The 20601-nt window shown below is 41.4% G+C and overlaps 2 protein-coding genes across 2 annotated transcripts in view; one reads left to right on the plus strand and one right to left on the minus strand.

Moving 5' to 3' along the window:
* The first annotated feature begins 436 nt into the window (after positions 1–436).
* Positions 437–9335, plus strand: ctbs (chitobiase, di-N-acetyl-). The gene is made up of 7 exons (XM_060941554.1): positions 437–767; positions 5885–6023; positions 6103–6311; positions 6384–6555; positions 6627–6724; positions 7773–7934; positions 8020–9335. Exons 1-7 carry the CDS (start codon positions 654–656, stop codon positions 8224–8226), a joined length of 1101 nt encoding a protein of 366 aa, XP_060797537.1. The 5' UTR covers positions 437–653; the 3' UTR covers positions 8227–9335.
* A 1468-nt stretch (positions 9336–10803) lies between these two features.
* The window catches only part of rpf1 (ribosome production factor 1 homolog), a 65043-nt gene continuing 55245 nt past the window's right edge, over positions 10804–20601 (minus strand). The window contains exons 2-9 of the mRNA XM_060941556.1: positions 18489–18545; positions 18297–18377; positions 18109–18204; positions 14384–14537; positions 14179–14261; positions 11873–12054; positions 11014–11140; positions 10804–10903 (exon numbers count right to left, since the gene is read on the minus strand). Coding sequence (XP_060797539.1) covers positions 10862–10903; positions 11014–11140; positions 11873–12054; positions 14179–14261; positions 14384–14537; positions 18109–18204; positions 18297–18377; positions 18489–18545 — 822 coding nt within the window. The 3' untranslated portion in view covers positions 10804–10861. The remainder of the gene's footprint in view (positions 10904–11013; positions 11141–11872; positions 12055–14178; positions 14262–14383; positions 14538–18108; positions 18205–18296; positions 18378–18488; positions 18546–20601) is intronic.

The following is a 20601-nucleotide window of genomic DNA, read 5'->3' on the forward strand; positions in this document are numbered from 1 at the left end:
ACACCCTGGACAAGTCGCCAGGTCATCATAGGGCTGACACATAGACACAGACAACCATTCACACAGGTCAATTTAGAGTCACCAGTTAACCTAACCTGCATGTCTTTGGACTGTGGGGGAAACCGGAGCACCCGGAGGAAACCCACACGGACACGGGGAGAACATGCAAACTCCACACAGAAAGGCCCTCGCCGGCCCCGGGGGCTCGAACCCAGGACCTTCTTGCTGTGAGGCGACAGCGCTAACCACTACACCACCGTGCCGCCTGGAGGAATCCAGTCTTCTATGTAAATCTATGGGGCCACCAGCTCAATGCGGCGTGCAGACCTGCTTTCCTATGCGGACTAATACATCACAGCGCAGCCCATGTTGTCATGCGCGCATGGATATGTATTGCACTTGTTCTGCAGTTGTATAGAGAAGAAACGGTTCAAATGAAGACAGTCTCGGACCCTCATTGATTTACGTAGTTGTTAAAGAAACAAAACAGTTTTTGTTTTTTTTGTTTTTTTTACTTTTTAGAGTGCTTGTTTTCACCCGAAAGGGGCGTGGTCGTTCTGAAGACAGGGGCGTGTCATATGCTGCTCTTATAAATTGAGGAAGTAAAGCGCCATGTGAGTGTCTTGTGATTATCATTGTTTTTTGGGGGAAAAATGTGGTTGTTTGTGGCGTTTCTGGGCGCTTTGAGTGCGTCTGGCTCATCAGCAGTGTGCCCGTGTGAGCAGGAGGAACTCTGTCAGCCTGTCCAGCATCAACATGAGTTTGAAGTGAGTATTTTTACTCGGTACTTTTGGTTCTGGAGGCTAAAAGTGTGTTAAATTGACACTTCGCTTAGTTTTGGTTCATCGCTTTATTGGCAACAGCTGTAATGATGCAACGAACCAGGATCAGGCACTTCCCTGTTCTTCTCTGCACTCTTCTGTTGAGTTCTCAACCCTACCTGCTCAGAGATCTTGTGCAAAGCTTTGCTATATTTTTGTTACAAATAAATCTTCTTTACATTCATATTAATGGCACTTAGTATTTGCTCCACCCATCCAGAGCAGTTTGGGGTTGGGTGCCTTAATTACTCAAGGGTACTTCAGCAACTCTTGCTGGTCCATCCCAAAGTTGCTTCTCTAGCCATTAGGCCAGGGGTCACCAAACTTTTTTTCTCTGGGGGCCACATTGTCGTTCCTGACTGTGATGGGGGCCGGGTCCGCTATATCACATAGAATTGTATGACCCAGACAAATATGCCCACCAGCAGGCCTCATTGTGTAGTAGAGATTACTAGCCTGGCACGGCCATCCCCACTACTATATCAACACTTGATTCCTGGCACATATTTGTTTATCTTTACTAGTGGTTTGCAAAAGTAGTAATCAAGTCTTCACACTTTGTTTTAATTTGAAATACCACTGATATTCCATTTATTTATTTTCTAATAAAAATATCAAAGCTGTCAAGGTAAGAAACATCTGCCTATTTGAGGTGATTGACACTGGCAAAGGTGAGTGGAAAATTATAAATTGTAGGTAGGCCTGTTTATATTAATAATATAAATAATTGTATGCAGCACTTAATAAAGGTCAAATAAATAGGCCTATAAAATAAATAAATTTAAAAACGGTGAAATTATAATATGAGCAGTAGATCAATAGATCACAGCAGTTGTGCTGTGTCCTGCACGTCATTGCTCTCATCCATGGCCAAAGCAAAAAACTCGAGTTCTGATGCTTTCTTATTCAGCTGGTCATACACGTTGTCCCCCAAATCTTCGGTTCGCCTGGTCATAGTAGGTGCGGAGAGACTCGCCGCGTTGAGCGCATCCTTCTTGTCGGGACGCGCCTCCTCGGCCACAGCAAGCATGCATACTCTAACAAAGTCCCCATCAGTAAACGGCTTTCCATGGGTAGCTAGTAGGTGAGCTAACTTATAGCGAGCTCGGACAGCAGCCTGGTTGATCTGGGTTTGGTGAAGGAATACATTCTGTTGTGCAGCCAGTCTGCATTTCATCCTCCGAATCCTGTCTTCTCTTGTTTGCCCTCGCAAACTAGCATACTCTTTGTGGCGGGTTTCATAGTGACGCAGATTATATTCTTTGAAAACCGGCACACTTTCTTTACATACAAGAGAAACTGCACGGTCCTTACACTGAATAAAAAAATAATCGGTGGTCCACTGTTCTTTAAAAACTCTGCACTCTGTCAGCTTTTCGCTTACCGCTAGCCATTTTGCTGTCCTGAACACTGACAGTTCTCTGCGCATGCGCTGCCGGTCACTGCTTGATCGTGAGCATATGACAAAAATTCGGAAAATATGAATAGTTCATTTTATAACTAAATATCAATTTTAATTGATAAAATCAACAAAATACAAGATGCAGACATGTTATTATTTGCCAAAAAGCAATTTAAAAAAATAGGCCATGACCACTTTTGGGGATTGCCTCATAGGGCCGGTTCAAGTGATGGGGGGGCAGAGGGGCTGGGGGGCCAGTCAAAGGGGGGTGGCGGGCCGGATCTGGCCCGCGGGCCGTAGTTTGGTGACCCCTGCATTAGGCTATGACTTCTTTAAAACATAAAATGCTGTTTCTATACTCTAATCAGTTTCAGTAGACCTATCAAAGGTTTTTTTATTATAGGAATGTCCTTAATAAATGGCAAGGTTGGTTAATTGTCATAAAGTACTTGTTCTTTTGGCTGCTCCTGATTAGGGCTCATCACAGCAGATCTTTCGTCTCCATTGCTCCCTGTTTTTTCCGCATCCTTCTTTACCACTTTCATGTCCTCTCTCACCACATCCATGCGTCTCCTCTTTGGCCTTTGTTTTTGTGTGCTTGGCAGCTCCATCCTCAACATGCTCTGCATCTCTTCTCAGGATGTGCCCATACTATCTCATTCTCATCTCTCTTAGCTTAAAGGGCACATCTTGAGTATACTTGGGCGCAAGATCAATGTAATTCTCTTATTTTATCTTAAACTTTGGTCAAATATCTGCACAAAATGGGAATTTTTTTTTTTAAATGTATAAGCCTTGTGCAATACCAGAGAATTCAGTTGAAATCAAGCCATTTGAGGCAAATTTGTCTGCCTCTGGAAAAAAAACTTGCCATTTGGGTTTCCTGTGAAACATTGATTTTTGTGATGTGTGTGGGATGCTGCTTCCTGAATCCTATGTCAGCGTTGGTTTGTTTGAGAATATGACCTGGTGGTTTTCTGCAAATTTCTTCAATGTTATCATGTAGTCATTAAAATGGTTAACAGATGTAGGAGGGTGTAGCAACACCAATCTTGATGGGATTAGTACCCCCCCCCAAAAAGACTGGACAATGAGAGAAATGGGAGCACTTCGTGCGAGGCACCTGGAAAAACTGGCAACGTGCAACAGACCACAACATCCTATGTGGGGCTCACGTCATAAAACCCAATGACTTTGAGAACTATTTTCAGTGGGAAATGGGCTTCAAGAAGCAACTTGATCTGAAAAAAGTTGCAGTTCTATTTGTTAGAATGCTCAAAGCAAGTGTCCATGTGTCAGCATCACCAAAGGAGCCAGCCATGTTCGTCTCCCCTGACCGAAGGTGAAGTGCTGCATCCACTGAGGCCCTCGAAGCCGGGGACTAAGCAGAGCCAAGAAAATTGGCAATTCACAAGTTGACTGTTGCCAGGGTAAGAAACGAAACTGTACTCTAAATTGGGTGTTCCTGTGTTTTTGTGTCTGTCTGCTGGCGGATCTGCACGTGACATCACGGCTCTGGATTGATATGGCTCCAGACTCCCTTGGGATTTTTCTAGTTGCACTTTGTCTTTCTGCTGTAGACAGATGGCCTTGTGCAAAATTACCCTTCTGGATGAGTGTGTAAAGGGACATGCATTCATATAAAAAAAAAAAACTAAATTGGTCCAAGATGTGCCCTTTAATTCCTAAGCTCTCCACATGTGCTGTCCCTCTGTGCTTGTTCCTTATCCTGTCCAACCCTGTCACTCCCATCGTGAACCTTAACATCCTCAACTTTGCCTCCTGTCTCTTTAAGGGTACAGTCTCCAATCCATACATCATAGCTGGTCTCACTATCTTTTACAGCTTACCTTTCACTTTTGCTGGGACTTTCCTATCACAAATGACTCTCAAAATCCTTCTCTAACTGCTCCACCCTGCCTGCACACTCTCACCTCACTATTGCAGCCCCTGTTTTCCTGCACAGTTGACCCATCAAGTAATTTCTTTTAAAAAAATAATCATGCCATCACTGCTTTTACTGCTGTCTAGCATCCATCAGAAATGCATGAGTGAATCACATTTACATAGGCCTGTTACATATCAGAGGATTTTCAGCTCCTAACTGATTGTAGCTTTATTTTTTAAACATGGGAGGTCAGGCATAACTACAGCTTAAAAATCGGTTAAATATTTTAATTGCATGAACCCGCACCAGACAATCCAATTGAAATGCAGGATGATGCACTTGGCAATTCCAGAGACTTGGGCTCTTGCATACCCTTTTTTGATCAACAGGGAATGGGTTCTGTTCTGGTTTGTGCACCAAATTTTAAACCATTCAGAGCATTTTGACGAAAAATAAATTGGTTCAGAACTGAAATAGTTGGTTTCCAGTTGGAACCAAACTATAGCTGGTCTTTTCATTGTGAATTGTGACATCAGTGGGTGTGTCACTAGTTTGGGGAGGAAGCGGAGCACAGCAATGGAGAAAAGAATGCATCTTCAAAAAAAAGGACTGAAAAATGTCAGCAATAACTTAATAAAGGCTCATACGTAATCAATACACACTGCCATCTTGCTGCTATTGCATCTAACTTTTTTTTTTTTTTTTTTTTTTTTTAAATGCATTTTGCAGTGAGAGCTTGTGTAAGGTAGGGTAAAGTGGGACACTTGAGTTTATGGGTAGTGTACAGGATTAACCCCCTCCCCCCCAAAAAAAAATTAAAAATACAATTTGATTATCGTATCCTTTAATTCCCAGCTCATAAATGCATGATTTTAAGAGGCATACACACTTTCAAAGTAGATGCTCCAAACTGCTGTAATTCCAACATGAACTTGCTACAAATTTATCATGCTGTTTAAAGGAACAGTCCACCATATTTCCATAATGAAATATGCTCTTATCTGAATTGAGACAAGCTGCTCCGTACCTATCCAAGCTTTGCGCGACCTCCCAGTCAGTCAGACGCGCTGTCACTCCTGTTAGCAATGTAGCTAGGCTCAGTATGGCCAACGGTATTTTTTTGGGGCTGTAGTTAGATGCAACCAAACTCTTCCATGTTTTTCCTGTTTACATAGGTTTATATGACCAGTGATATGAAACAAGTTCAGTTACACAAATTGAAACGTAGCAATTTTCTATGCTATGGAAAGTCTGCACTATAATGACCAGGCGTACTAACACCTTCTGCGCGCTTCGGCAGCGCATTGATATCTGAGCTCCGTATCAATGTGCTGCCAAAGCGTGCAGAAGGTGTTAGTACGCCTGTCATTATAGTACGGACTTTCCATAGCGCAGAAAATTGCTACGTTTCAATTTGTGTAACTGAACTTGTTTCATATCACTGGTCATATAAACCTATGTAAACAGGAAAAACATGGAAGAGTTTGGTTGCATCTAACTACAGCCCCAAAAAAATACCGTTGGCCATACTGAGCCTAGCTACATTGCTAACAGGAGTGACAGCGCGTCTGACTGACTGGGAGGTCGCGCAAAGCTTGGATAGGTACGGAGCAGCTCGTCTCAATTCAGATAAGAGCATATTTCGTTATGGAAATACGGTGGACTGTTCCTTTAAAGTCTTGCCATTTTAAAAGAATAGTCAATGCTTGTGTGGCTTAAGGTACATCAGATACTTCCACCCAAATTCATATGCTTTTTGTCTTTCTTCCACAGGTATTTGTATTTGATGTTGGGGGTAAAGCATGGAAATTTTATGACTGGTCCCATGTGACGACAATTGCTACTTTTGGGAAATATGATGCTGAACTAATGTGCTATGCTCATTCTAAAGGGGCAAGACTCGTTTTGAAAGGTAGGTTTTTGTAAATATGCTAGTGATTAAATATTATAGCCATCAAGTGGAAGGGGGAGAAACTCCTTCTCTTTCATAGGTGATGTGCCCCTCTCGGATATTGTGGATGCTGCCAATAGGACCGCTTGGATCACAGAGAAGGTCAATTTGGCTAAAAGCCAGTTCATGGATGGCATAAACCTTGACATTGAACAGTCTGTGGAGGAGTTATCCCCTGAGTATTATGCACTGACAGCCCTGGTTAGGGAGACTACAGAAATGTTCCATAGAGAAATTCCAGGCTCTCAGGTAGAGTGCTAAGAAATCACAGGACCTGTTTATCAGCTGTAATGTCAAATAACCAAAAGTCTTGAATCATAGGTATCATTTGATGTGGCTTGGTCACCAAAGTGCATTGATGGGCGCTGCTATGACTACAAAGCCATTGCAGATTCTTGTGACTTGGTTTTCGTCATGTCTTATGATGAACAAAGTCAGGTCTGGGGAGACTGTATTGCAATGGCAAACGCACCTGTAAATCAAACACTGGCAGGTAATTTTATTTTTTTTAAAGAATGCTTGGTAACTTCAGAACCTAATTCATTTTGTTGCTTTGTCTTCTAGCATATGATCAGTACATTGGGATGAATATAGAATCAAAAAAATTGGTGATGGGAGTTCCATGGTATGGTTATGACTACCCGTGTCTGAACTTATCTCAGGTAACACAAACTGTTGCCCACTGTCTTGTCTGTATCTGTCCCACTTAAATCAGCATTACATCTTTGTGCTTGCTTTACATCAAGTAAGAGACATCTAGAAATGAGGAATAAAATGTCTGGGCATGTTGTAGGAAACAATTCCTGGATTATTTTCCTCTAGAACAGGACATACTGAAGTCTTTTATTTCTCTTGTACAACAGTGATTTTGCCAACAATTAGTTTATTAGTAAATGTTAAGCTTTCTAGCGCTTTCTAATTATGCTTAACATTGGGACAGCCACAAGATGAGCTAATTCCTGATATCACTTGTTTGAGCAGCTGTAAAATCAGTCTATCAGAGGCTCTCAAAGTCTGTCATTAAGTAACACAAACTTAGCTGCTTGTGTTAAAGAAAAACCAGAAAGCAAAAGTCCCTGGTCCTGCAGACTCTCCCTTAATAGAAAACTTGCAACACCAAGATTCCTTCCATAAGTGTTAAATAAACATACCCTGACCGAGAACTTGGCCAGATTAACAACTATGACCTTTATCTCTTAGGTTGGATTATATGGAACATCCATTATGCTCCTGTGAATAAGCTGTGACTATAGAAATGACCATTTAATAGAAACCTATCGGTTGAATTACAGCCAGCCCTATTGTCAGAGCTGTGCTGTTATGGAAAACTTAATCAATGCCTTCTGCCCAATCAGACTCAAGTTTACCACCACTGTGGGATAAAGGCTGCATAATCCATGTTTTTCATTATTTTCTAATTGTTCTAGAGTTTTTGGCCTTTAACTAGGTCTCTTTAATAACTGGCTGAAATGGTTCATGTGCACACTTGTATTTAAGCCCTTTATTTTTCATGTTCTGTGCAGAGTTTCCCAAAAGCATTGCAGTACAAAGATCATTAAATGGTAATGAGCACCCCAATGAATGTGCTCCCCCCCAAGTTAAGATGCTCTTGGCACCAAGATGCTTTTGGGGAAACCCAGCTCTGAGCTTTTTCCTAACTTGAACGTGCAATGCATATTTAACTTCTTGAACTCCATTTCTGTCTCATAGGAGGGTGTTTGTACAATTCTTAAAGTGTCTTTTAGAGGAGCTCCTTGCAGTGATGCAGCTGGAAAGCAAATCCCTTACAGAACTATAATGAAACAGATCAATAGCTCCATGTCTGGGAGGCTCTGGGATGAAATCCAACTAGCTCCCTATTATAATTACAAGGTCTGTTGTAACAATACAATCACAATGAACATGCTGTTTTGGTTATGTATTGCATTCATAAACTGCTTCTCAATTAAATCCATAGGATGGTGAGGGGAACATCCATCAGGTGTGGTATGATGATCCAGAGAGCATTTCATTGAAGGCTGCCTACGTAGGACAGCGGAGTTTAAGAGGGATTGGCATGTGGAACGGCGATCTCCTTGACTACACAGATGACCCTGTTGCCCGACAGCAAAGTGCTGAAATGTGGAATGCTCTCATCCAAAAACATAGTGACTGTCTCCTATGAGCTTTAACTGTCTGTCCTATTCAATAGAACGGTTTTCCCCAGATCTAATGAGACTTGATTTCAGTGGGGTTTTTTAATTTGTCATTAAAAGTAAGACATTCCCACCATCTAAACAACTTGATGCAAATTTTTGCACATTAAAAAAAAAAAAATGTACACAGACTGGTATGATCTTGCTGCTTGGAGTAAAAATTTTGGGTTTAAAAGATATTGATTCAATTGTGAAGGACTAAAAACTAAACAGCAGACATACTGTATACTTGTGCTCATTTAAATATTGCTTCCCCCCCCCCCCCCCCCCCCCAAAAAAAAAAAATTCCCTTTCAGAAGGGGGGTTGTTTTACAGTCAGTTGAATAAAGTTTAAGAGTTCACTCAAATTTAATTGAGCTACCAGTGTACTAATAAACATGCGATCCATTTTATGTTTAGGAAGTTGCTGAAGTGAGTGTAAATGTTAGCTAAGGTCAGCAGAGCTGGTGACAGGCCTATCATATGAGCACTAATCCAGAAAGTTTTAGTTCTGCTTTTGGGGCTTGAACCTCCTGTGGGAGCCTGATTTCTCAACTAAAACAAGCGGAACAGAAACTACTTACATACAGGGACAAATCTGTATGTAGCTAATGTGCCATTTACGTACCTTAATTTCTGTGCAAGTTTCATTTTTGGAGTAGCGAGTTTTCTTCAGGTTACTCATCTGGATTATCAGAACATTGTGTATAAGTATATTTGTACTTTAGTATAAATGGTTGTGATTTTATAGAAAGTCTTGCATGCTGATTGGTTGAGAGACCTGGATTACTTCTTAATCATCCTCTCCAGCGACTGGGCAAACTAGTGGCCAAGTGCTTTATCACTAAGTAAGGAAGAATTAGAAATTATGAAGAAACACAGAGGGCCTTGGACCCTGGATGAAGTGGAGATTGTGTAAAGAGGAATGGTTGCAGATACCCTACTCTGCATCTCCAACCTTATAAAATGTTCTCAGAGACTCAGTGCTGTCTTACTGGCAAAGGGAGGTTGTACAAAGTATTAAAAGCAGGGGATGCCAATTACAGTGGCATGTTAATTTTCTTGATGCATTTTTCTCTGAATAAATTTTTCAATTCAAGGTTGAATTTTTCTCTTTCAGTGTGAGATAGCAACTTCAAAAGGTGGGGGTTTCTGAAACCAATATTTCACACCCCCCCCCCCCCCCCCCCATGTCACTTCCTTCTGGGTTTTTTTTTTTTAAATATTCAAACAATACACAGTGCAGACACGTTTTAACAGTTTACTAGGCAGTAGATGTTTGTCTCCCTCTACTGAAACACAAGCTACTGTTTTCCACTGAGCAAGTGGACTGGTTGACCGTTGTACTTGATTTGTTTGTTCCATCTCTGGCTTTCAGTTGCAGCACTATTCTCTTGTAAAATCTATTGAGGTCCAGGTGAAGGCTTTTCAAGGTTTCTTACAGTGGTGCTGTGGCCTGTTTTGGTGTTTCAATAATTTCTCTCCCATTTGTCTTGTGCTAGGGTATTTGCATTCCTTTTTACTAATTTTTTTTTTTTAAACTAGTGCATACCTTGGTTCCTATAGTGTCTGTTCAGAGTTGGCAGTTCTTTTCCTTCTCTCTTCTTTGACCAATCTAATTTCCTTCGGCAGCTCATTCCCTATATAAGTAACTGCATTAATTACAAGTCATCTTTAATATTCTATTGCACCAGAATTCAAGATATCTCACAAAAGTTCAAGAGTGGGCTTTAGCACATGCAGAAGCTGAGAAAGGGCACTTGGAGCTGAATCACACAAAATGGGAATTATAGTTTTGGCTCTACCCTCATGGACTGGTTGTGGAAACTAGGCACTTCCTGCAATAAAGCCTTTCGTGCATCTTCATTGCACACTGGACAGGAAGGCATTCCTACTGGAATTTTAACCAGCCCCTAAAGGTCATAGTATCTTTACAAGGATCAGGCATTTATGAGCAGAAGACTTCCTGGGTACTCAGAAACATGTTCATGAATGTCGAGGCTTGAATTTACAAAGATGAACATGATCCCGATCCAGCATCTCTTACCTCATCACCTGGTTTCTTTCTGGGTGGCTTCAGTGTCCGACATTTTCTCTGAACCAGTACAGCATATATTCATGACAACTTTTACAGTATTACCTTCATTGGGAGTAGAATAACCCAGCGTATCTGTACTCCAGGATCTCTAGTTTAAAAAAATATTGGAACAAGGTTTTCATTTTTCCCCGTGTTATTTGGAGTTTGTTTGATGTGGGACATTTCTATACTGAAATATTTATATTGCAGTTAAACAATGGCAGTTAACTTAATAGTCCCTGTTCCCACCCACTCCCCAATGATTTATTCATATGGACAGAAGGAAGCAGAATATAAGTCTATCAAATATGTAATTTAATTAGGTCTACTTCATCTATGTATAGACACTATTAAAACATGTTGATTTATTTTAGACTTTTTGACAATTGACATACTGTATTTTGAAATTCTAATCAAGTTAAAGTAAGCAAATGAATAAATAGCATACAGTACCAGAGTGTAAAAATTGACACCTAATTCAGTGAGTTTTGTTTTTTTATTTAAAAAAAAAAAACTCATCAGGGTAATATTTTATTCCCCCCATATCTTTAAAGATGGAATTTTCGTCTGCTGGCATCCATTTCATGGTGCTGAAACACAAATGGCAGTTGTATTTTTATTAAAAGCTTCTAGAACAGTATGACTCTTTGCAAAACAATTTGAAACACAACTATGTTTAGAAAAAGCTTCTATAACTCACCTTATGAACCCATTCATACTCCCCAAACTTGGAGTCAAATGTCCCTTTCTGCAGAGAGCGCAGCTTAAGGGTGAACCGGGGCCCAAGTTCCTGAATTCCTACTTTCTTCTCATTTTTGAAAATGTACCTACACAAGACAAAAAAAATGGTTCTATTACAATATTTTCTTAGTAAAATTCATTTCTAATAAGGAATGGCCTTCAGAAAGCTAACATGCTTGCCACATGTACATGAACCAAGTTTAAAAAAAAAAAAAAGTGGGTTAATTTGACCCGAATACTTCAGCACTTTGCCATAGTAGTATAGCACCCTCCCCCCCAAAAAAAAAACCATGTAATATTCCTTAAAATCTCATTTATTTTGTATTTTTAATCTAAAATAATTTTGCATATTTGAATTTTCTGGTGCTTTGTCCTCTTACTACAGTGGAAAAAAAAGTGATGAAATCATGCAAGGTCAATGCAACTTTTTTGTTTTATTATTTTTATCTTTCTATGAGACAATAACCACCAACCAGGGAGGGTGAAGGCTATCACATGCTTCCTCTGAGCGCATCTTTTCAAATTGCAACATCATGGGATGACGCAACATGCTCAGAGGAAAAGCACTATCCGCCCGCCTCTGCACACGAGCGCTCACAGATGCCTGCGATTGGCTAGTGTCACTGTAATTGACAGGGGGCGCGCGCGTGAGAGAGAATATGCCACCCTTCCCTCCCTCCCTAAAAGCAGGGCCTAATTTTGCCCTCTTGAACTCCTGGCCATAGATGGCTGTGACATCTTTGGGATTCGAAACTTAATTCTTCTCTGTAAAATAACCATCCACAGAGTTAATCACCAACAGCAGGAGGTTTCTATACCTGTGAAACCTGAAGAAGATGAAGTCTCGCTGGTTGTGGAAAGTGGCAACCTGTCGCCCAATAAACTGTGGATTTTGAGGAAATAATGCTGCAAACATGCGGCCGATGCTGTGACCCAGTCTAGTTGTGAAGTTATTCAGAATGACCTCTGGGCAGTGTTCTGTTGGTTCCTTTCCTCTTCTCTGTATAGTAAAGAAAAAAAAAAGTCAAAACTGTGGACTGTGGTAGCGAATGTACAGGATACTGCTATGATAGTGTTGCATAATAAAGAAAATCTGAACGTTAACCCTTTACTTTTATCCATATTAGTATAAAAATCACAGCCAATAAATAAATAGCCAACCACCCACCACGTTGGTGCCATTGAAAACGTACCACAAGACAGTTTAAAAGCATAAATATAAAGACAAAACCCTATTTCTAAATTGTTTTCATAAACATATTTGGGCACTCTTGTTTGTTCTGCTTATAAATATTTTAGCGGAGCACCATACCTAAGAAAAAATGGTAAACCCATCGAGTCGATTTTTTGTGGTTTGTCCGTGTACCACTAGTCATACACACCGCCTAGTGGCCAGTGTTAGTAATTACCAGTCATACACACCGCCTCGTGGCCAGTGTTAGTAATTACAGGTAGTCGTCGACTTACGACTGCATTTGGTTACGACTGACCGGTCGTAAACCAATCTGGTCGCAAGTCAGCCTATGTTAAATGAACGCAAGTATATTGTGATATGTAATGATATTGTAATTATCTTAAAGTCTTATTTTATCAACATTTTCTTATTTCATTACCTTGGCTCATTATTTGGTTTAAGTCAAACGCTGCATACTACACTGCGTACAGTACAATTCATTTAATATGTGCAAAACAAAAAATACGAAATACAGGTGTGAAAAATAGAAAACATTTTAGTTTGAAACAGACCAAAATACAAAATTTAGTGACCGCTGGCATCACTGGTGCTTGGCTGTGGGTTGTCTACGTCATCAACTGTTGCAGCGCTCGGGCTGGCGGGAGCATTTGCTCATTTAATAAACCAGGAGCTGGGGCGGAAACTGTATGACGGAGTGCGTGAGGGAGCGCGAGAGAGACTGCCAATGTGCCTGGATCTGGGGCGGAAACTGTATGACGGAGTACGCAAGGGAGCGCGAGAGAGACTGCATGTGCCTGGAGCTGGGGCGGAAACTATTGTACGCGGCGAGAGGCGCTGACAGGAGCTGGGGCGGAAACTGTCGTACGTTCAGCTAGCTCAGCTGGGAAACACTTGCCAGTCATAACCAGACGGTCGTAAAGTCGATCGGTCGTAAGTCGACGACTACCTGTACCAGTCATACACACCGCCTCGTGGCCAGTGTTAGTAATTACCAGTCATACACACCGCCTCATGGCCAGTGTTAGTAATTACCAGTCATACACACCGCCTAGTGGCCAGTGTTAGTAATTACCAGTCATACACACCGCCTAGTGGCCAGTGTTAGTAATTACCAGTCATACACACCGCGTAGTGGCCAGTGTTAGTAATTACCGGTCATACACACCGCCTCGTGGTCAGTGTTAGTAATTACCACTCATACACACCGCCTAGGCACGGTGGTGTAGTGGTTAGCGCTGTCGCCTCACAGCAAGAAGGTCCGGGTTCGAGCCCCGTGGCCGGCGAGGGCCTTTCTGTGTGGAGTTTACATGTTCTCCCCGTGTCCGCGTGGGTTTCCTCCGGGTGCTCCGGTTTCCCCCACAGTCCAAAGACATGCAGGTTAGGTTAACTGGTGACTCTAAACTGACCGTAGGTGTGAATATGAGTGTGAATGGTTGTCTGTGTGTCAGCCCTGTGATGACCTGGTGACTTGTCCAGGGTGTACCCCGCCTTTCGCCCGTAGTCAGCTGGGATAGGCTCCAGCTTGCCTGCGACCCTGTAGAAGGATAAAGCGGCTAGAGATAATGAGATGAAACAGACCGCCTAGTGGCCAGTGTTAGTAATTACCAGTCATACACACCGCCTAGTGGCCAGGGTTAGTACTAGTCATACACACCACCTAGTGGCCAGTGTTAGTACTTATCAGTCATACACACTGCCTCGTGGTCAGTGCTAGCCAGTAAAGAAATAAAACAAAAGAGACTGGCTAGGATGTAAGAAAATTCTACAACCCAGAAACAGATGGGAGCTCCGCTGTTAGGCAGTGCCTAAATCTATATATTAGCAGTTTAACTTCATTAAGAAGAGGAGTCTTAAATTGGAAAAGGTGTGAAGAAAAAGTAAAACTACATGATGTACACTTTGGCACAAAAGTTAGAATGTGTTACAAACCTTCATCTCTTTTCGGAGTCGAACACTGCTGACTTTAAAATGTGCAGTTGGTCCATCAGGAAGGTGACAGAGAACCATACCATCTTTGACAGTCTCCGGTTAAGGAATACAGTCACAAGTGTGTAGACATGCCAGTATATTTTCAATGAAAAAAAGGTTATAAAACAAGTAGAGAAGAACCTGAAAATCCCAAGGTAAAGGATACTTGGCACTTTTCGGTCCTCATTGATGACCATGAGGTAGGTGAAATCTCGTGATATACACTGAGGAATGATCCTCTTCAGAGCAAGACCTCTTCTATAGTACACATGGGCATTCGGTATGACTGTTGCTAGCTGCTCACAAAACCGCACAGTTCTCTGAAACAAACAGGCAGAATGATGTGCATTATTACAACCTGTTACAGTTGAACTCAAAATTATTAGCCCCCCTTAAATTTTGGAACATTTTCCCAAATATCCTCCAAATGTTTAAAGCACTGATAAAAATTGATATACACAAACAATCACCAGTACTATTCAGATGTTTGTGGTGCATTTTGGAATATGAAATTAGTTTTAGGCTGTCTTTATATGAAATATGGTAAAAATGAGTTGGTCAAAAATATTAGCCCCCATGGGGATTCTTGCTTTTAAAACACAGTTAATTAACCAATCAGCTTTTAAACAACACCTGTGCAATCAATTGGCTTCCTAGCAACAGCTGTAGTCAATTGGCTCCATTCAACAGTTTAAAAGGACTCCAAGGAACAGGGCATTTGAATGAATGAGGAGGATTACTATTTGTCACAATGCCGAAGACTAAAGAAATAAGTCTTGAACTCCGACAAAAGATTGTGGAGGCTCATGACAAGGGCCAAGGCTACACTGCCATTTCGAAGAGGTTTACAGTCTCCAGAACTGCAGTTCGGTGCATCATTGCCAAGTACAAGGAGACAAATTCGGTCAAGAACAAACCTGGTCGTGGACGCAAGTGTAAGATCTCAAGAACTCTGGAAAGAAAAATTGTCAGAGATGTCCGTAAAGAGCCCCGTACATCTGCAAAGGAAATTGTTGCTGACCTGGCCTCTTCTGGAGTTTGTGTGTCAAGGCACACTGTTGTGAGGGCTCTTCATCGGAATGGGCTTCGGGGCTATCGTCCCAGAAGAACCCCCTTACTAAAACATCGTCACATCAAAGCCCAACTAAAGTTTGCCCGTGAGTACTTGAAGAAGAAAGATGAGTTTTGGAAGTCTGTGCTTTGGTCAGATGAGACGAAATTGGAGCTGTTTGGGCATATGGACATTGCCTACAGTGGTGCTTGAAAGTTTGTGAACCCTTTAGAATTGTCTATATTTCTGCATAAATATGACCTAAAACGTCATCAGATTTTCACACAAGTCCTAAAAGTAGATAAAGAGAACCCAGTTAAACAAATGAGACAAAAATATGATACTTGATTGTTTATTTATTGAGGAAAATGATCCGATATTACATATATGTGAGTGGCAAAAGTATGTGAACCTCTAGGATTAGCAGTTAATTTGAAGGTGAAATTAGAGTCAGGTGTTTTCAATCAATGGGATGACAATCAGGTATGAGTGGGCACCCTGTCTTATTTCAAGAACAGGGATCTATCAAAGTCTGATCTTCACAACACATGTTTGTGGAAGTGTATCATGGCACGAACAAAGGAGATTTCTGAGGACCTCAGAAAAAGCGTTGTTGATGCTCATCAGGCTGGAAAAGGTTACAAAACCATCTCTAAAGAGTTTGGACTCCACCAATCCACAGTCAGACAGATTGTGTACAAATGGAGGACATTCGAGACCACTGTTACCCTCCCCAGGAGTGCTCGACCAACAAAGATCACTCCAAGAGCAAGGCGGGTAATAGTCAGCAAGGTCACAAAGGACCCCAGGGTAACTTCTAAGCAACTGAAGGCCTCTCTCACACTGGCTAATGTCAATGTTCATGAGTCCACCATCAGGAGAACACTGAACAACAATGGTGTGCATGGCAGGGTTGCAAGGAGAAAGCCACTGCTCTCCAAAAAGAACATTGCTGCCCATATGTAGTTTGCTAAAGATCACGTGGACAAGCCAGAAGGCAATTGGAAAAATGTTTTGTGGATGGATGAGACCAAAATAGAACTTTTTGGTTTAAATGAGAAGCGTTATGTTTGGAGAAAGGAAAACACTGCATTCCAGCATAAGAACCTTATCCCATCTGTGAAACATGGTGGTGGTAGTATCATGGTTTGGGCCTGTTTTGCTGCATCTGGGCCAGGACGGCTTGCCATCATTGATGGAACAATGAATTCTGAATTATACCAGCAAATTCTAAAGAAAAATGTCAGGACATCTGTCCATGAACTGTATCTCAAGAGAAGGTGGGTCATGCAGCAAGACAACAACCCTAAGCACACAAGTCATTTTACCAAAGAATGGTTAAAAAGAATAAAGTTAATGTTTTGGAATGGCCAAGTCAATGCCCTGACCTTAATCCAATCTAAATGTTGTGGAAGGACCTGAAGCGAGCAGTTCATGTGAGGAAACCCACCAACATCCCAGAGTTGAAGCTGTTCTGTATGGAGGAATGGGCTAAAATTCCTCCAAGCCGATGTGCAGGACTGATCAACAGTTACCGCAAACGTTTAGTTGCAGTTATTGCTGCACAAGGGGGTCACACCAGATACTGAAAGCAAAGGTTCACATACTTTTGCCACTCACAGATATGTAATATTGGATCATTTTCCTCGATAAATAAATGACCAAGTATAATATTTTTGTCTCATTTGTTTAACTGGCTTCTCTTTATCTACTTTTAGGACTTGTGTGAAAATCTGATGATGTTTTAGGTCATATTTATGCAGAAATATACAAAATTCTAAAGGGTTCACAAACTTTCAAGCACCACTGTATGTATGGCGAAGAAAGGGAGAGGCCTTCAACCCTGTGAACACAGTTCCCACAGTTAAACATGGTGGTGGCAGCATCATGCTGTGGGGCTGTTTTGCAGCCTCAGGTACAGGCAGTCTGGTTCAGGTGCATGGCACCATGAAAAAGGAAGATTACCTAAAAATACTGAAGGAAAACATGCAGAAGTCTGCTCTCACTTTGCGCTTAGGTCGTCGTTGGGTCTTCCAGCAAGATAACGACCCAAAGCATACATCTAAAATAGTCCAGCAATACTTCAAGGATACCAAGACCAACGTCATACAGTGGCCTGCACAGAGCCCAGATCTCAATCCAATAGAAAACCTGTGGCAAGTGCTGAAAAAGAACGTCCATGCACGAAAACCATCCAATTTGGGCCAGTTGGAACAGTTTGCAATGGAGGAATGGGCCAAAATTCCTCAGGAGACCTGTGCCAACCTAGTGAAAAACTATTCCAAGAGGTTGTTGTCAGTTGTGGGTCAAAAAGGGTACACAATTGACTACTAATGGTCAGGGGGCTAATAATTTTGAACATCTCACTTTTGCTGTTTTTGGTTGAAACTCAGTGTGATAATAAGATATCGTAATGAAACTTGTTGGACAATGTCTTCATAGTGCATTTATTTCAAGAATAAAAACATTTGTTGTCAATGGTCATTTTCATGGAGAAATCAAGAATTATGTTCAATTCCACAAGGGGGGCTAATAATTTTGAGTTCAACTGTACGTCTGTTTCTCAAAAATGCAAGAATGCCTTCATTATAAAACAAATGAACAGGATCATGCATGCTCCCCACATGGACCAGAATCTCAAAACACACAGTGGAATCCATGCCATTAAGAATGAGATTGTTCTGAGAGTAAAGTGGGCCCTACCCAGTATTAGTATAGTATTCCTCAAGTGGCCAGTGAGTGTGTGTGTGTGTCAACATATGAATGTGTCTGATAAATATAAAAAAAGTCAAATACGCCTCCCGAATATTACAATGTGGTAATAGCAATAATGAGCTTACCCCTCTTGGTCTGTCGGAGGTGGTGATGAGAACTTTAGGGTTTACCAGTTTGTTGAAATATGCTGAGAACTCATCCGTCCCTTCATCAAAAGCCACCTGTGGACATGTTCAATAAATTAACAACTTAAGGAAAAATATAATAGCAATTTGTAATTTTTACTCATATCCATCTCTGGAGACATTCATACCTCCTCATCCTCTGGGTCTACTGTTGTCTCATCGTATATTCTCTGATTTTCAATAGTCTTTGGAACTTCTTTTGGCGGTGCCTGCATTTTTGCACAGAACAGGAAAAAAAAAATTTTCATTTGCAAAATTACTGAATCTGAAAAGGAAGTTTCTGCCCAAGCATGAGAAGATTAATATAAAAATTAATATACCTTGTCACCGAGTGCTTCTCTCTCCTTTTTTCTTTTTTTTCTCAACTGCAATTTTTGCTGAGGTGGAAGAAAATACAATGTTAGTTGAATTCATTCAGTTTCATCATTGCATTGACCACAATGTGATACAAGACAACATATCAACTGATGGACATGAGCTTCTGTGCTGTGCAGTCTCAGAATCAACGATTTCAGGCAAGTCACCAGGTCGTCCATATTATGAGAATTGGTACATCCTTAAATAGTCCAGTAACTTACTTTTACATCGTTAATACCATTACGTGTTTTTAATGGGGGGGGAAGAACACCCAATATTCCATCCATCCATTATCCATAACCTCTTATCCTGTATAGCAGAGGTCACCAACCCGTCGATCACGGAGGCTTTCCCAGTCGATCTTGGGAAAGATCTTCCAATTTAATTGGAAGATTATACAGAAATACTTGAAATGCACTGCAGTATATCTGATTGGCGTTCATATTGCATGTCTTCCGATAGGCCCACTACAGCTTTCCCCGCCCTCCGCAGGGTTCTTTTTTTTTTTTTAACTCCTGCTGCTTACGTCTTACGTCTCTGAGCGTCGTCACGTGATAGCCTCGCGCTGGCTAATACGAGTTGCAAGTATGTCAGGACCGCCGCCACCAAAGAAGCCGAAAACATATAATTTTCATCAAGAATGGGAGGAGGAATTCCCATTTACGTTGGTGAAAGAAAAGTGTGTGTGTTTGTTGTGCCATCAGGCACAGGCGCTGTCAAAGAGGGGGAATTTGGAGCGGCACCACAACACTAACCACCCAAAATTCAAGGACAGCTTCCCGCCAAAGAGCACGATTCGAGCTAGCAAGGTTCAGGAGCTAAAAGCGGCGCTGAAGGCTCAGCAGTCCGTTTTCACCAAGCCTACTTCGCAAAACAAGGCAGCAACTAAGGCATCATTTCGTGTCAGCCACCTTTCGGTGAAACACAAGAAGCCTTTTACAGACGGTGATTTGTTTAAAGAAGCGATGGTTATTACAGCAGAGACTGTTTGCAGCAATTTCAAAAACAAAGAGGAAATCAACGCCGCTTTCCGTGCTGTGCCGCTTGGTCCTGCAACAGTGACACGAAGGCTCGAGTTAATGTCAGAAGACGTCAATCAACAGGTGTTGAAAGACTTGTCGCGTTGTGAATATTTTTCACTGCAGTTGGATGAATCGCTGGATGTAATGGACACAGCTCAGCTAGCAGTGTTTGTCAGGATGGTCTTTGAGGATTTTATAACAAAGGAGGACATCCTCACTCTTCTCCATATGAAAGAAAGAACGAGAGGTGAGGATATTTATGACGTGTTTAAAAGCTATGTCCAAGAAAATAACATCCCCATTCATAAACTCGTGGCAATCACTACTGATGGGGCCCCAGCGATGTGCGAGCTGGTTTTATTGCACTGTGCCGTAAAGATCCAGATTTTCCCAACTTCAAGAATTATCACTGTGTGATTCATCAACAGGCATTGACTGGGAAAGGTGTGGACTTTTCACATATAATGACACTGGTTGTAAAAGTGGTGAACTCGAAAATCATTTCATGTTGAATTGAAGTTGTCATTTTGTCACTTAAGTTACAATTTGTGATATCATCACTTGTGTTGTAATTTCAGTTGACAATTTCCATTTTATGTTGCTGTGAAATTAATTAATTTAGTGTTACAATACAAACAAGACAGTGCAACTGGTGTTAACAGTTCAGCTTTCTCATAATATTATTAGTTGATATTGATAATCTGAGTCATTGGTGGTTCATTCATTCTGCTCTACAGATATATAGGCCTATATATTTTTTGTGTATAGTTAATTTCCATTGTTTAGTTAAAATTAGGCTAAATAAAAAGCCTCAACTTGAAACAGTCTAGTCTGGATTTTTTTTCTGTCAACGCTTCAAGGGGTAGATCTTGCTTGCCATCTAGGCAGAGTTTAGGGATCTCGGGCATAAAAAGGTTGGTGACCACTGCTGTACAGGGTCGCAGGCAAGCTGGAGCCTACCTCAGCTGACTATGGGTGAAAGGCGGGGTACACCCTGGACAAGTCGCCAGGTCATTGCAGGGCTGACACAGAGACAAAAACAACCATTCACACT

The sequence above is a fragment of the Neoarius graeffei genome, chromosome 15 (assembly GCF_027579695.1).
Source record: "Neoarius graeffei isolate fNeoGra1 chromosome 15, fNeoGra1.pri, whole genome shotgun sequence".
Lineage (NCBI taxonomy): Eukaryota > Metazoa > Chordata > Actinopteri > Siluriformes > Ariidae > Neoarius > Neoarius graeffei.